General features: G+C 51.6%; 2 protein-coding genes across 2 annotated transcripts; both read right to left on the bottom strand.

The window, feature by feature from the left end:
- Positions 1-2,590: 2,590 nt before the first annotated feature.
- Positions 2,591-7,239, bottom strand: LOC134424904 (E3 ubiquitin/ISG15 ligase TRIM25-like). Its single transcript, XM_063169074.1, has 6 exons — positions 5,749-7,239; positions 5,039-5,134; positions 4,434-4,667; positions 4,319-4,341; positions 3,629-3,792; positions 2,591-2,995 (listed from the first exon to the last, which is right to left on the bottom strand). Exons 1-6 carry the CDS (start codon positions 6,343-6,345, stop codon positions 2,982-2,984), a joined length of 1,128 nt encoding a protein of 375 aa, XP_063025144.1. The 5' UTR covers positions 6,346-7,239; the 3' UTR covers positions 2,591-2,981.
- A 1,393-nt stretch (positions 7,240-8,632) lies between these two features.
- On the bottom strand, positions 8,633-14,928 carry LOC134424903 (E3 ubiquitin/ISG15 ligase TRIM25-like). The gene is made up of 6 exons (XM_063169073.1): positions 13,737-14,928; positions 13,027-13,122; positions 12,420-12,653; positions 12,305-12,327; positions 11,151-11,335; positions 8,633-10,572 (listed from the first exon to the last, which is right to left on the bottom strand). Exons 1-6 carry the CDS (start codon positions 14,331-14,333, stop codon positions 10,496-10,498), a joined length of 1,212 nt encoding a protein of 403 aa, XP_063025143.1. The 5' UTR covers positions 14,334-14,928; the 3' UTR covers positions 8,633-10,495.
- Between the last annotated feature and the right edge of the window lie 20 nt (positions 14,929-14,948).

The following is a 14,948-nucleotide window of genomic DNA, read 5'->3' as shown; positions in this document are numbered from 1 at the left end:
GTCCTGCAAGCTGGTCTGTGCAACCACAATACAGAGTGGAATCCCCCAGCTGGTTCCTCCTGTGGAGGAGCTGGAGGGCTGCAATGAAGCTTGGCTTCTGGCAGTTTCTCAAACCACTCTTTTCCCTGTCTATTCATCTGCTTTTAACAGTATAGTTTCCATCACTTATTGCTGGGAAATTGTGAAGGAAAGATGCTCTGAATTACCAATAACCCTGACAACAACCTTGATCTGATTCTCCCTTTTCTAAAGCTCTTCTAGGGCAGTAACTAAATCACTTTTTGATTCCTGCAGGTCTGTCATGATGCTGGAGAGTTTAACCTGGCAGAAGGAAAGACAGCACTGAACTTCCCAGCAGGAACAGCTTCAAACCAGACGGGCAGTTTGTGGAGCTGATGAAATGACCATTGTCTCACACATCCCACTTCTGCTTGGCAGCCCCGAAACTTGGATATGTAACTTGGGGGAGGAAGTTAGTTTGCAATTCACACAGCTGCCAAGGATGCTTCTGCTAATTCCTGAGGAGGCTGTGACCTGTCCTGAGGTCCAGAGGGAGCCATTTCCTGCCCATGCACTGGGTTCCTGCAGCGTTTCTGCTTGGGCTCTAAACTGAGCCCAGATATTTCAAGTGCAAGGCAGTGAGTGAGCAGAGGGAATGCATCCCCTAAGTCTCAGCTGATTCTGGAGCACTTCAAGGACAGCAGCTGGACTCAGAGGCAGGAATATGGAGACCCCCATCTCTTGTATCTACTGGACATTGGCTTCATAAAATTTGTGGCAGAGGGAGGAATCATAGAATCAGTGAAATTGGAAAAGACCTCCAAGCTCACCGAGTTCAACCTGTGACCAATCCCCACTTTGTCACGCAGCCCAGAACACTGAGTGCCACGTCCTCTCTTTCCTTGGACACCGCCAGGAATGGGATTCCACCACTTCACAGGGCAGCCCCTTCCAATGTTTAACAACCCTCCCAGTGAAGAAACACCTCCTGATGTCCAACTCGAACCTCCCCGGCACAGTTTGAGACTGCATCCCCTCATCCCGTCACTGGTTATAGGGGAGCAGAGCCTGATCCCACCGTGCTACAGCACGGACAGAGACCAAGGGAAGGACCTCGAGAGGGAAAAATCCCTTTCCCACGCAAACTTCAATAGCATGGCATTCCCGATGCTCTGTGGAGGAAGGGATTTTCTAATCCCTGCAGCAATACTTCTCAATGCCAGCCAGGAACGCCGCAGTGAGGGCGGCGGGCAGTGCCGGGGCTGCACCTCACTGCCGCGGGGCAGCGGAGCCTCTCCTGCGGGGAGCCGCCCTGAGGGACCCGCACACCCTGAGGGACCGACCCACGCCTGTCCCGGCCAGCCTCGAGCACCTTTCCCCGCTCTGCTCCCTCTGCATAGCTGTTCGCACTGTTCTGGCTACACACAGGAGGGAACGAAAAGCAAATTCCAGCGCAATGCACCAGTCCCTTGCCTGGGGCGGAGAGAAATTTCCCTCATGGGGGCTGCCCTCACACCCATCCCCACTCCCTGTGGAAGCCCCATCACCCTTCCTGCGGCTTTCCTCCGTCCTCGCGGCCAGGGCAGGGAAGAGCTCCCTACCAGCTCTCTGTCGTGTCCCTCCTTCATGGTGATGACCTCGTGGCCCTTGTGGGCCCCGGCCATGGAGCAGAGCACGCAGATGCACTTCTCCTCCCTGAGGCAGTAGCATTCCAGCAGCTTGCCGTGATCCCGGCACCTCCTCTCCTCCTCCTTGCCTGCTCCCACCTCCACCAGGATGCGTTCCTGATGGAAAGCCCTGGCGTTGTGTTTGCTCAGGTGGGCCTGGCACAGGGACGCCTCGCAAATCAGGCAGGTTTTTCACGGCCGGCTGGGGCTCATCCAGGCACTGCTCACAGGCAACCACGTCCGTCTTCCCCTTTTCAGCGCCTTCGTCCTGCTGGAGGCTTTCTCGTCGAGCTTTGAAAGTGACGGCCTTAAATGCCTCCACGATGTTGCGCAGCTTGAAGTTGTTGTGTAGCTCCAAGGTGACACCCAGGTCGGCCATGCATGTGGGGCAAGTCCCGAGGGCCTGGGAATCCAGCGCCTCCTCAATGCACAGCCGGCAGAAGTTGTGGCCGCAGCTCAGCGCCATCGGCTCCCGGTACAGCTCCAGGCAGATGGGGCAGGTGAGCTCGGCCCCCAGGATGCCAGCCCCTCCACATCCCTGCCGAGCTTGGGCCATGGCTGCAGCAGGAGCACAGAACCGAGACTAAAACCTGCTGCAGGCAGCCGGCCCAGGGTCTTCCCAGCCCGCCCCCTCCAGCCCCTTCCTCCGCCCCAGGCCAGGCAGAGAAATGTTCCCTCTGCCGGCTCTACCCTTCCCTACGCTGTGGCAGCCACTTCGGGAAGTTTCCCCTCAGTCTCCAGCAGGGCACGCTGCACGGTCTCTCCTCACCTCCCAGGGCAGCTTTGCTTCTGCACTGGATGCGCAGGATGGAAAGAGGCGGCAGAGGCAAAAGCTGCCGCCTTAGATCAAAGATCAGAACTGCTAGTGCTGAAGCAGTTAATGTTGTGCTGTCAACTTTTAGATAAAACAAATTGCTATCACGTTTAACAAACTAATAACATGACTTTATTAACAAGAACCAAACACAGTATTTAAAACAGCCGAGCAAAAATGCCCAACTTAACGGTATTTCCATTATGATTAACAGAATAAATAAGAGGAGCTCTTGCAGGAAGAGGTGGGGTGCTGTGATACACCCCCTCATAGCAGCCCACAATCCAGCTTGGCATAGCCTCCGTGCAAGGCGCACAATTTCTAGGCCTGAACAAACAAAACACCTTGTAATCACATTACTAACAGGAGCTTCATCACTCTGATGGAATCATGGATGGGACATTTGAAAGAGATGGTTCCAGTCTCTGTAAGCCTGAAGTTCTTAGCAAGATGTCCAGCCTTGACAGACACATCATGAAAAGACAGTGTTTCTTCTACCATTAATATCTTCGACCTAAGGAACACAAAGAAGCAGCATTCTAACCAGGCACAAACAATTCCAAGCTTCCAGCAGCTCTCACTGCTGGTATCCTCCTCCCAGCAGCTCTGGGATGGCACTGTGGACATTTGGAGTCTGCCTCTGTCCTGACCCGCTGCCAGCAAGGGCTGAAGCAACACCCAGAGAGCAGTACCTAGACATCCCTAATTTCACCAATTCAGTCAGACAGGTGTCCACTGTGCACAGCTCTGGGACTGTGGGCTAAGCTTGCAAAGCATTGCAAAGGAGTAGAAGAGGAGGTTATTTATGTCTGACCCTGCCCCTGCTGGGATGAGTTCTCAACTTTCCCCTTGAATCAAAGGGAGGCAACAGAGGTATTGCTTCTCTTAATCCTCCCAGAAAACTCCTGGGACTTCCCAACCTCTCCAAGCATAGCCTGGTTTAACAAGGTGCATTCAAGGCATGCCCCAAAGCCCTGAATGGCAGGACCAGCTCCCTTTGCTGCACACACATGTGCAAATAAGCACAGGTGTAAGGAATTAGCATTTCTAGAGGTACCCAGTGTACTTGGTGCCTCATTATAGTCCTTTCTTAAAGATGTTTGATTGATTTCCCCATTTGCTTTTGACATAGCAAATGAGCTCTTACCAGTAGATGTTCCTTCATATCCCCAATGTGATGAGAGCTTAAAGGAGACCTCCATGTTTGAGATGAATTGCTGGAAAAGTCTCAGAATACCATCTTTGGTTGATTTATCCAAAGTAATGGGTGGCTTTGGCACAACTTCCCTTTTAGGAAGCGGCTGGCATTTCCTAAAACACACAGAAGGAATCACAGAACCACAGGTTCACTGACATGGGAAAAGACCTGCAAGGCCATCAACTCTAAGCTGTGCCCCATCCCGACCCTGTCCCCAGCCCAGAGCTCTGAGTGCCACCTCCAGCCCTTCCTGGGACACTCCAGGGATGGGCACTCCAACCCTCCCTGGGCAGTTCCAGTGCCTGAGCCCCCTTCCATGGGGAAATTCCTGCTGTGCCCACCCTGAGCCCCCTTTCCATGGGGAAATTCCAGCTGTGCCCACCCTGAGCCTGCCCTGAGCCCCTTTCCATGGGGAAATTCCTGCTGTGCCCACCCTGAGCCTGCCCTGAGCCCCTTTCCATGGGGAAATTCCTGCTGTGCCCACCCTGAGCTGCCCTGGCCCAGCCTGAGGCCGTTCCCTCTGCTCCTGTCCCTGTTCCCTGGAGCACAGCCCAACACCCCCCAGGTGTCCCCTCCTCTCACCGAGAGCTCTGTCCCTCGTCCACAACATAAAGATATTAAACCTCAGGAGCAGCTTACCTGCCTCTGATCGCTGAAAAAGCCTGTAAAGATTTGGAAAGCAGAATCAGCACAGTGCAGGCACAGGCCAGCCCTGGAGCTGTGTGTCTCTGGGAAGGGGGATGCTGAGAGGTACCTTGGTGAAAAGAAGTGTGTCCTTCTGATTCCTCAGAGCCTGCAGCTTCTGAACATCCTGGCTGGCCGAATCCTTCATCCTCTTGTGATTATTCAACTCTGTCTGAATCTTAGAAAGTTGTTCCTCCTCATAGTCACTGAGAACTTTCAGGACCTCCCTTTTTTTCTTCTCTAGCTCCTTATGCATCTCCTTGAACAGGCTCTCCAGCCGTTCCCTCCGCTGGCTCTCATCACTCTATCAAGAAAACAATTTAAATTTGTAAGGGACATTTTCCACATTAGCTTTTACTTAGAAAAAAAAATCTGTCTTTTTTCTGGGATTGAAAAAGTAACTAAACGTTGAAGGTTGGAAAAATAAAAAAGCCACACAGCAGCCACTCATCTGGAGGCACAGACTTTCAAGCTTAACTAAGAATGGACCTCCCACACTGATAAGAAAGTTCTGCATCACTCTTTCCCAAAGAAGAAATCTCAAAAATACATGAGAAGCCACCCAGGAACGAAAAAGCTTCAGAATCCATGATCTGGGAAGGACAAAAGAAAACTTTATCTCATTATTTACCAGCAAGCAACCACCCCAAGGTGATATGGGACCTTGAAACAAACCTTTAGTCCCTCCATTTGTTTCAGCAATTTTGTTATGACTTTATCCATGGCAGCTTCATGGTTCTTCAGTGTTTTCAGAATTCCAGGAAAAGATACCTACAAATATCATGGGAAGGAGATATCAGGAGAGGACTGGCATAATGCACGAGATCAGCGGTTTTATCGACAGGGGTTAAGCTGGACTTGCAGCAGGTCTGCTCACTGCATGCTCTCAGGACTAATCAGTGGATAAAGGTTCACTGGAAGGGTTTATCCTTGAACAAGTGCCACAATTACAAGCACAAAAAGGACAGTTTGAAGTTGAAAACTGTTCATGTGCACTAGCCACATAGAAAGCTATTTCCCCTGTTGGCACCTTTCTTTCTCTTACTCTGTCATTAATTATCTTTGCATAAGTGCAGCTCAGGCTCATCTTTGCCTTGGAGGTGCACCAGGGACTAAAACCTTGCAGGAGCACCAAGGCCCACCAGTCTGGCCAAACTCCTCCCTCAGGAGGGGAAAAAGGCGTTTATAACACCTCGTTTTATATCTGAGGGGCCAAAGCCAGAGAGAATCTGGGACAAAACTCAGAATAAAAGCCCAGGACTGCAGTTTAGCCCCGTGCTGGCTCTGCAGCTCTCAAACCCAGGAGCTGCCCCTGTGCCATGGGAGCTCCCTGGGGTTCTCCCGGCGCAATCCCGGCCAGGGCCCCCGCCCCAGCAGCCTCTTACCTGCGCTTCGCTGAAAGCCTCCTCCAAGCTGATGATCTTGTGGTTCTTGTGCGAGATGACGGAGCACAGGACGCAGATGCACTCCGAGTCACTCTCGCAGAAGCACTCCAGCAGTTTGCCGTGCTGGGGGCATCTCCTCTCAGCCAAAAGCTGCCCATCGCAGGGCTCCACCAGCACGTGGCTCTTCTGCCCGTGCCGGCTGTTGTGCCTGCTCAGGTGCGCCTGGCACAGCGAGGCTTCGCAGCTCAGGCACGTCTTCACTGCGGGCTGCGGCTCCTGGAGGCAGGAGTCACACAGCACCACCTCCCCGGCCTGGCCCGAGCTTTCCCCCTTCTCCTGGCCTTGCGCTTCCTGCTTTTCCTCCTCTCGGTGCGCGGGATCATCCAGGAACCTCTGCACGATGTTGCGGAGGTGGAAGTTGGCCCGCAGCTCCCCGACGAGCGAGTGGCAGAGCGGGCACCGGGCAGGGCTCTGCTGGCCCCGCAGCGCCTGCTTGATGCAGTCCTTGCAGAAGCTGTGGCTGCAGCCCGCGCTCGTGGGCTCCTTGTAGATGTCCAGGCAGATGGGACAGGTCAGCTCTTCCTTCAGCCCGGCCATGGCCTTTGCCTGGGCCGTGCCTCCGGCTCCGGGCACGGCTGACAGGGACGGAAACAAAGCAAAGCGCGGGCACTACTGATAAGGAGCAAACTACCCCATGGGCTAATGGCTGCTGCCTCCTCCCCTTCACCTGGGAGGGTCTTCCCTCCCTTCTCTCCAGCTTCCTGCATCTGGGAGCCACGTGTGCAGGGGCTGCGTCTGTCCCCGTGCTGATAATAAAGTTGTAACAATTCGTGTTGAATTACCTCTTGGAAATTCCTTTCTGTTTCCTGGCCAGGGCTTTGTCCTGTATGCATGCGGTTATCTCATCTGTAAAGACTGTGAGTCTGAGCTATGCTGGTAGGAACTAATAACCTGGTCTGACCACAGCAATGGGGAGTATTCAAAGAGAAGAAACATTTTTGGAGGTCTGTGACCAAAAAAGAATAGTTGGAGAAATGGGATGTTCCCCAAACGACTAGCCAGGATTCTCAAAAGAACCCCACTCCAATGAAAATAAACTCTGAGAAGTGATTTAAACATGCAGAGAATACAGGGGATGTTTAGCATATAGTTTGGGGAAATGTACTGGACATGTAAAAGCCACATAGATTAAAGCAGGTCGGTCAGCCAGGTGTGCTGTGTGTAATAGGGAGTTATACCCCACATGCCTGGGGCTGAAATAAAGAAACGCCACTTTCTAATACTGAAATTCCAGCGTTAGAGAGTTGAATTCCCCAGCGACAGCAAGTCAAACTCCTCACAGCAGCTCGAGGCTGAGAGCTTGAGCACTTCAAGGGCAGCGTGGCAGAAGGACCAGCCCTGCTGTGATGGGTCAGGAAATGAGGCAGGAAGGAAAGCTGGGAAGAATCCCTGTGGGCAGGGAGGCTGGGAGAGCTGGACCAGCAGGCAGAGAGGACCCAAGGAACCAAAGCTGTTCCCTTCTGCAAAGACTCCTGGATGGAGCTGGACGAGAGGCTGGGACTGATAAACCCTGAGTGAGCAATTGTGTGGCTTTACGTGAAGTGCAGCCTGCAGAGCCCAGGGCAGAGCTTGTGTGGCCCAAAGCCGAGGTCCCTGTCAGGCAGCTCCCGTGCCAGCAGAGCCCAGGGCAGGATTTGGTGTCAGGTGCCACTGCTGAGGGCACAGGTGGAGCTGAGACTCCACAAAGCAGCCCAGCCCAGCTCAGCAGGCAGTGAGATGGAGTCCGCACAGTGGGCACTGCACACTGGTCAGGAGCAGCAGCTGGGCTGGGCTGCCCCCACTGCCAGGTGCCAGCCAGCCCAGGGCACCACCAAAGCTGTCCCTGTTCACACAAGCTCCTGAGTGACTGATTTTCCCCTCCCACGAGGCACACTGTGCAGGGAGAGAAATAACACTGCCCCCCTCCCCTGCAGCAGCAACTGAGCCACTCCAAAACAGAGCCAGTGTCTGTGTGAAAAGGAGTTGTTTAATCACAAAGTGCTGCCAAAATAAAAACAGCCCAGCTGGGATTTATCCCAAATGGTTGGAAGTAATTGCTGGGACCAAGGGAACTGATGAACTGGTGTCAGCATCCACCATCCCTTCAGACAGATTCTAGGTCTGCTTGCAGGAATTGTCCTCAACAAACAATTGTATTTAATAAACAGATGAGTGCTTTGTTTTCCAGGAGGCTGCCTGGGAATGCAGTGTTGGAGGCACAGGTCAGGTTGGGAGGACAAACATCAGCCCTGGGTCTGTCCCTCCCTGCAGGCCCTTCCCTTGTGTGCCCCTGTCCCTCCTGGGGACCCAGTGCTGTGTCTCTGCTCCACATGTGCCCACCCCGGGCACCCCATCACTGGCTGTCCCTGCTGCATTCCCACATTTCCACCCTCCAAATTCATGTTTTCATCTGTCTGGGCACTATTGGCATCACAGAGCTGATGTAGCTCAGAAAAACATTCCTCTCTGGTGGCCTTGAAGGCTGCTGGCTGTGGAAAGCAGCAGGGAACGGGCTTCCCATGGATCTGCACTCTGGCTGCAGCAGTGGCAGGGATGGGGGCTGGCTTTGGGCTGGGAGGCAGGTTCAGCTCTGTGCCCAGCCTGGGGGAGCCACAATGGGCTCCCACAGATGTGCTGGAGACAGGCAGGTGCAGAGCTGCTGCCTGAATCGGTGCCAGTCAGCAAACACCAGCAGCTGGCACAGCTCAGCGCCTCGCAGAGATACCTTTGGTTGGCAGGATGTTGCAGCTAGGCACTTGCAAGTCCAGGCTAGTAGGAACTCAGGTTGACCTCCAGTGAAAGTCCTTAGGTGAAGTGAAGGGGAAAAGGAGAGGATTCTGCCAGAGGGTTTTAATCTAGAGCTTTATTCCAGGGTCACAGATCTCTGAATCTTGGTAACAGCTCCACAGAATCCCGACCGCATGGTCTCAATGTCCTTTTAAGCCCAGGGGGAGCGGGGAGGGAAAGGATAGGTGAGCCACCAACCAGATGAGAGGGGGCAATTCTCAGGGGACAACTTAGATAGGCCAATGACCCCGGGTCTGAGAAGCATCTTTTGAACTTCTGCCCTTGCTGGAATGTTAAGCTTGACGGGCAGCACTTAGCAGGAGGCAAGGGGAGGAGAAGGAAGATATTGCCACACCTGGGAAAGGACTGGGGTAGCTAAAACAGGAAACTGCAACACACTGCAACAGATAAGGAGTTATGTCCGGAGGCACATGAAAAGGAGGATTTTCGCTGGGACCTCCTGGAAGATCAACTCCTCCAATGGTGTATAGATATATTGTCCTTAGAGTCTAGGGCATTAACTTTACAATCAGCCTACTTTTCACAAAGATTTCAAACATTTAAATGTTTAATGTGTAATAAGTGTACCTTTTGTATCCCTTGGGTCTTGCTTGAATGTGGTAAATGTAAAAAACTAAAATGGATTTATACTAGACGTTTGTTTTATGATTTATGTGCAGAATGTTATAATGAACGTCAGAGAAACTCTAATTGGAGAAGACAATTAGAAGCATTTATAGGCGGGCCCATTCCTGTTCAAAATATATATCTATTGTTTGAGAACAGAGAACAAGCTTACCAGGCAATCAACGCTAATGAAATCTGCACACATATTACTCTTTTGGCTTATTGTAAAAAATCGTGTGTAATCACTTTTGAGTGTGACAAAAATGTATTTGTGCCTTACCCTCATTCTGTACTTGACACCAAGTGGCATGCCAAGAATGAATACTGGCGCTGACGTCGCCTACGGGATAACTCCCGAAGAAATTCAAAACCCCATTAGTGAAAATATTTGGCTTACTTTTGCAAATCGTACTAGCACACCTGAGTTCTGTTTGAGCCTTGCAACAGCACAAAATCCTTTTCGTACCTGTCTCATAGGATATCCTATAGATAGTGACAGCCTCTCTTCTGTTAATCTCCCTGGCTCAAATCCCTTATAAAAGAAGGATTTTGCTGGTTAGGAATACTGCTTGCAATCATAGCAGTTATTAGAACTGCCTATTCTTGTATTATGAAAAATGTAACACAATTAACCGATAGGGCTTTACTTGTACAAAAAGGAAAAGGGGGAATTGTGGAAGAATGGCTGGAGGAAAAGGGCCATGAATCCGTGGAAATGTTGCACAAGCAAACCCCATGTTAAGTTAGCATACATGTTAACTTAGCAGCTTAGCATAAGTGAGCTGTACCTAGCATAACCAGGCCACACGCCAGGATAGGAAGATGCTGCGTCGTGCCTGCTGACAAGGTCGAAAGGGCAAGGACAGCGACGAGAACAGAAACCATAAAGAATGCATAACCACAAAGTAGGAGGAATACGTAAATGTAATCTTTTGCTTTAAACCAATAAACTCACGACATGTATGAGCAATTAAACCAATAAACTAATGACAAGTATGCATAATTACTGGAAAACAATATAAAAGTACCGGTGTACTCAAAATAAACTGAAGCTTGCTTCACCAATCATATTGATTGATTACTTCTCTTCCCTCGCCGCCGTCATGTATGAACTGGGGGCAGATGTCCACAAGGAGCCAATTGCTGCTCAGGAACAGTGGCTGGACATCAGAGAGCAGGTGATGGGGGAGCAATCGTGCTGGGCATTGATAGTTTTGGTCGGGTTCTCTCTCTCTCTTCCTCCTTTCTATGATTGTTATCATTATGATGGCCACTGAATTTGTGTTTCGTTAGGCTACTTGTAAGGAAAATGATGGGTAGATCCAAATGTGAATCCAGAGGATGTTGTACCACCACTAAATGAGAAGGGACCTAAAGAGAAAAAACGCATTGATTACCAGATCATTGTGGACATATGGAGTCTGCCTCTGTCCTGACCTGCTGCCAGCAAGGGCTGAAGAAACACCCAGAGAGCAGTACCTAGGCATCCCTAATTTCACCAATTCAGTCAGACAGGTGTCCACTGTGCACAGCTCTGGGACTGTGGGCTAAGCTTGCAAAGCATTGCAAAGGAGTAGAAATACTTATACAGGAAGAGGAGGTTATTTATGTCTGACCCTGCCCCTGCTGGGATGAGTTCTCAACTTTCCCCTTGAATCAAAGGGAGGCAACAGAGGTATTGCTTCTCTTAATCCTCCCAGAAAACTCCTGGGACTTCCCAACCTCTCCATCCATAGCCTGGTTTAGCAAGGTGCATTCAAGGCATGCCCCAAAGCCCTGAATGGCAGGACCAGCTCCCTTTGCTGCACACACATGTGCAAATAAGCACAGGTGTAAGGAATTAGCATTTCTAGAGGTACCCAGTGTACTTGGTGCCTCATTATAGTCCTTTCTTAAAGATGTTTGATTGACTTCCCCATTTGCTTTTGACATAGCAAATGAGCTCTTACCAGTAGGCTTTGCTCCAAATTGTATAGTTGGTGGTGGTTGTGGTGGTGGTGGCTTAAAGGAGACCTCCATGTTTGAGATGAATTGCTTGAAAAGTCTCAGAATATTATCGGTTGATGATTTATCCACAGTAATGGATGGCTTTGGCAACATCACACCATCCACGCTAGGAAGTGGCTGGCATTTCCTAAAACACACAGAAGGAATCACAGAACCACAGAATCACAGACATGGGAAAAGACCTGCAAGGCCATCAACTCTAAGCTGTGCCCCATCCCGACCTTGTCCCCAGCCCAGAGCTCTGAGTGCCACCTCCAGCCCTTCCTGGGACACTCCAGGGATGGGGATCCAACCCTCCCTGGGCAGTTCCAGTGCCTGAGCTCCCTTCCCATGGGGAAATTCCAGCTGTGCCCATCCTGAGCCCCCTTTCCATGGGGAAATTCCTGCTGTGCCCACCCTGAGCTGCCCTGGCCCAGCCTGAGGCCGTTCCCTCTGCTCCTGTCCCTGCTCCCCAGAGCACAGCCTGACTCCCCCGGCTGTGCCCTCCTGTCAGGAGCTGTGCAGAGCCACAAGGCCCCCCTGAGCCTCCTTTGCTCCAGGCTGAGCCCCTTCCCAGCTCCCTCAGGATTTCTCCAGCCCTTTTCCCAGCTCCATTCCCTTCTCTGGACATGCTCCAGCCCCTCAATGTCTCTCTCACCATGAGGGGCCCAGAACTGGACACAGCACTCACGGTGTCACCTCAGCAGTGCCAGCACAGGGGACAGTCCCTGCCCTGCTCCTGCTGCCCACACTATTGCTGAGACAGCCCAGGTGCCATTGGCCTCTTGCCCACCTGGGCACACCTGGGCTCATGTTCAGCCAGCACTGAACAGCATTCCCAGTTTCTTTCCTGCCAGGTACCTTTCCAGTCACTGTTCCCACAGCCTGGAACTGCACGAGATTGTTGTGACCACAGTGCAGGACTGGCTCTTTGCCTCACTGACCTCCCACTGCTGCCCTTGGCCCATGGATCCAGCCTGTCCTGATCCCTCTGCAGAGCTCTCTGCCCTCCAGCACAGACCCACCCCAGCCTGCCTTAGGCTGTCTGGAACTCACCGAGAGCTCTGTCCCTCGTCCACAACATAAATAAAGATATTAAACCTCAGGAACAGCTTACCTGCCTCTGATCGCTGAAAAAGCCTGTAAAGATTTGGAAAGCAGAATCAGCACAGTGCAGGCACAGGCCAGCCCTGGAGCTGTGTGTCTCTGGGAAGGGGGATGCTGAGAGGTACCTTGGTGAAAAGAAGTGTGTCCTTCTGATTCCTCAGAGCCTGCAGCTTCTGAACATCCTGGCTGGCCGAATCCTTCATCCTCTTGTGATTATTCACCTCTGTCTTAATCTTAGAAAGTTGTTCCTCCTCATAGTCACTGAGAACTTTCAGGACCTCCCTTTTTTTCTTCTCTAGCTCCTTATGCATCTCCTTGAACAGGCTCTCCAGCCGTTCCCTCCGCTGGCTCTCATCACTCTATCAAGAAAACAATTTAAATTTGTAAGGGACATTTTCTACATTAGCTCTTGTTACGAAAAAAAAAATCTGTCTTTTTTCTGGGATTGAAAAAGTAACTAAATGTTGAAGGTTGGAAAAATAAAAAAGCCACACAGCAGCCACTTATCTGGAGGCACAGACTTTCAAGCTTAACTAAGAATGGACCTCCCACACTGATTAGAAAGTTCTGCATCACCCTTTCCCAAAGAAGAAATCTCAAAAATACATGAGAAACCACCCAGGAACTAAAAAAGCTTCAGAATCCATGATCTGGGAAGGACAAAAGAAAACTTTATCTCATTATTTACCAGCAAGCAACCACCCCAAGGTGATATGGGACCTTGAAACAAACCTTTAGTCCCTCCATTTGTTTCAGCAGGTTTGCAAGGGCTTTATCCACGACAGCTTCATGGTTTCTTATTGATTCCAGTATTCCAGGAAAAGATTCCTACAAATATCATGGGAAGGAGATATCAGGAGAGGACTGGCATAATGCACGAGATCAGCGGTTTTATCGACAGGGGTTAAGCTGGACTTGCAAAAGGTCTGCTCACTGCATGCTCTCAGGACTAATCAGTGGATAAAGGTTCACTGGAAGGGTTTATCCTTGAACAAGTGCCACAATTACAAGCACAAAAAGGACAGTTTGAAGTTGAAAACTGTTCATGTGCACTAGCCACATAGAAAGCTATTTCCCCTGTTGGCACCTTTCTTTCTCTTACTCTGTCATTAATTATCTTTGCATAAGTGCAGCTCAGGCTCATCTTTGCCTTGGAGGTGCACCAGGGACTAAAACCTTGCAGGAGCACCAAGGCCCACCAGTCTGGCCAAACTCCTCCCTCAGGAGGGGAAAAAGGCGTTTATAACACCTCGTTTTATATCTGAGGGGCCAAAGCCAGAGAGAATCTGGGACAAAACTCAGAATAAAAGCCCAGGACTGCAGTTTAGCCCCGTGCTGGCTCTGCAGCTCTCAAACCCAGGAGCTGCCCCTGTGCCATGGGAGCTCCCTGGGGTTCTCCCGGCGCAATCCCGGCCAGGGCCCCCGCCCCAGCAGCCTCTTACCTGCGCTTCGCTGAAAGCCTCCTCCAAGCTGATGATCTTGTGGTTCTTGTGCGAGATGACGGAGCACAGGACGCAGATGCACTCCGAGTCACTCTCGCAGAAGCACTCCAGCAGTTTGCCGTGCTGGGGGCATCTCCTCTCAGCCAAAAGCTGCCCATCGCAGGGCTCCACCAGCACGTGGCTCTTCTGCCCGTGCCGGCTGTTGTGCCTGCTCAGGTGCGCCTGGCACAGCGAGGCTTCGCAGCTCAGGCACGTCTTCACTGCGGGCTGCGGCTCCTGGAGGCAGGAGTCACACAGCACCACCTCCCCGGCCTGGCCCGAGCTTTCCCCCTTCTCCTGGCCTTGCGCTTCCTGCTTTTCCTCCTCTCGGTGCGCGGGATCATCCAGGAACCTCTGCACGATGTTGCGGAGGTGGAAGTTGGCCCGCAGCTCCCCGACGAGCGAGTGGCAGAGCGGGCACCGGGCAGGGCTCTGCTGGCCCCGCAGCGCCTGCTTGATGCAGTCCTTGCAGAAGCTGTGGCTGCAGCCCGCGCTCGTGGGCTCCTTGTAGATGTCCAGGCAGATGGGACAGGTCAGCTCTTCCTTCAGCCCGGCCATGGCCTTTGCCTGGGCCGTGCCTCCGGCTCCGAGCAGGGCGGACAGGGAGGGCTCAGCTGGGAAACGAAACTGAACGCGGGCGGTGACGAGGAATGAACTTTACCCTGCGGGCTAATGGCTGCTGCCTCCTCCCCTTCACCAGGGAGGGTCTTCCCTCCCTTCTCTCCAGCTTCCTGCATCTCGGAGCCACGTGTGCAGGGGCTGTGGCTGTCCTGCTGTTGACAAAAACAAGTAACAAGTCGTGTTGAATTCATTCCTTCAGTTTCCTTGCCAGGGCTTTGTGCTGTGTGCAAGCGGTTATCTCATCTGTAAAGACTGTGAGCCTGAGCTATGCTGGTAAGTACTCATATTTTGGTCAGACTACAGTGTGACAAACCCTTTCACGCTCCTTTGAAAATTTAAAAAGTTTAATAAAGGACAATAGGAGACTGAGACAGTAAAGCGATGATTACGGCCGGGTGTGTCTTGGCAGTCAGTGAGGAGCACACCTTTACCTTCGGGGATACCTTAAATACCTTCACAATGACATCAGCTTGTTGCATTCTCATAGACCCTTATGCATATCCATCTTTTCCCATAAACTAGTTCACATATTCCAGGAACTATTTTGCGTGG

The sequence above is a fragment of the Melospiza melodia genome, chromosome 14 (genome assembly GCF_035770615.1).
Source record: "Melospiza melodia melodia isolate bMelMel2 chromosome 14, bMelMel2.pri, whole genome shotgun sequence".
In the NCBI taxonomy this organism is placed as follows: Eukaryota; Metazoa; Chordata; class Aves; order Passeriformes; family Passerellidae; genus Melospiza; species Melospiza melodia.
Note: the sequence above shows the minus strand (reverse complement) of the source record. Positions and strands in the feature narration are given on the sequence as shown.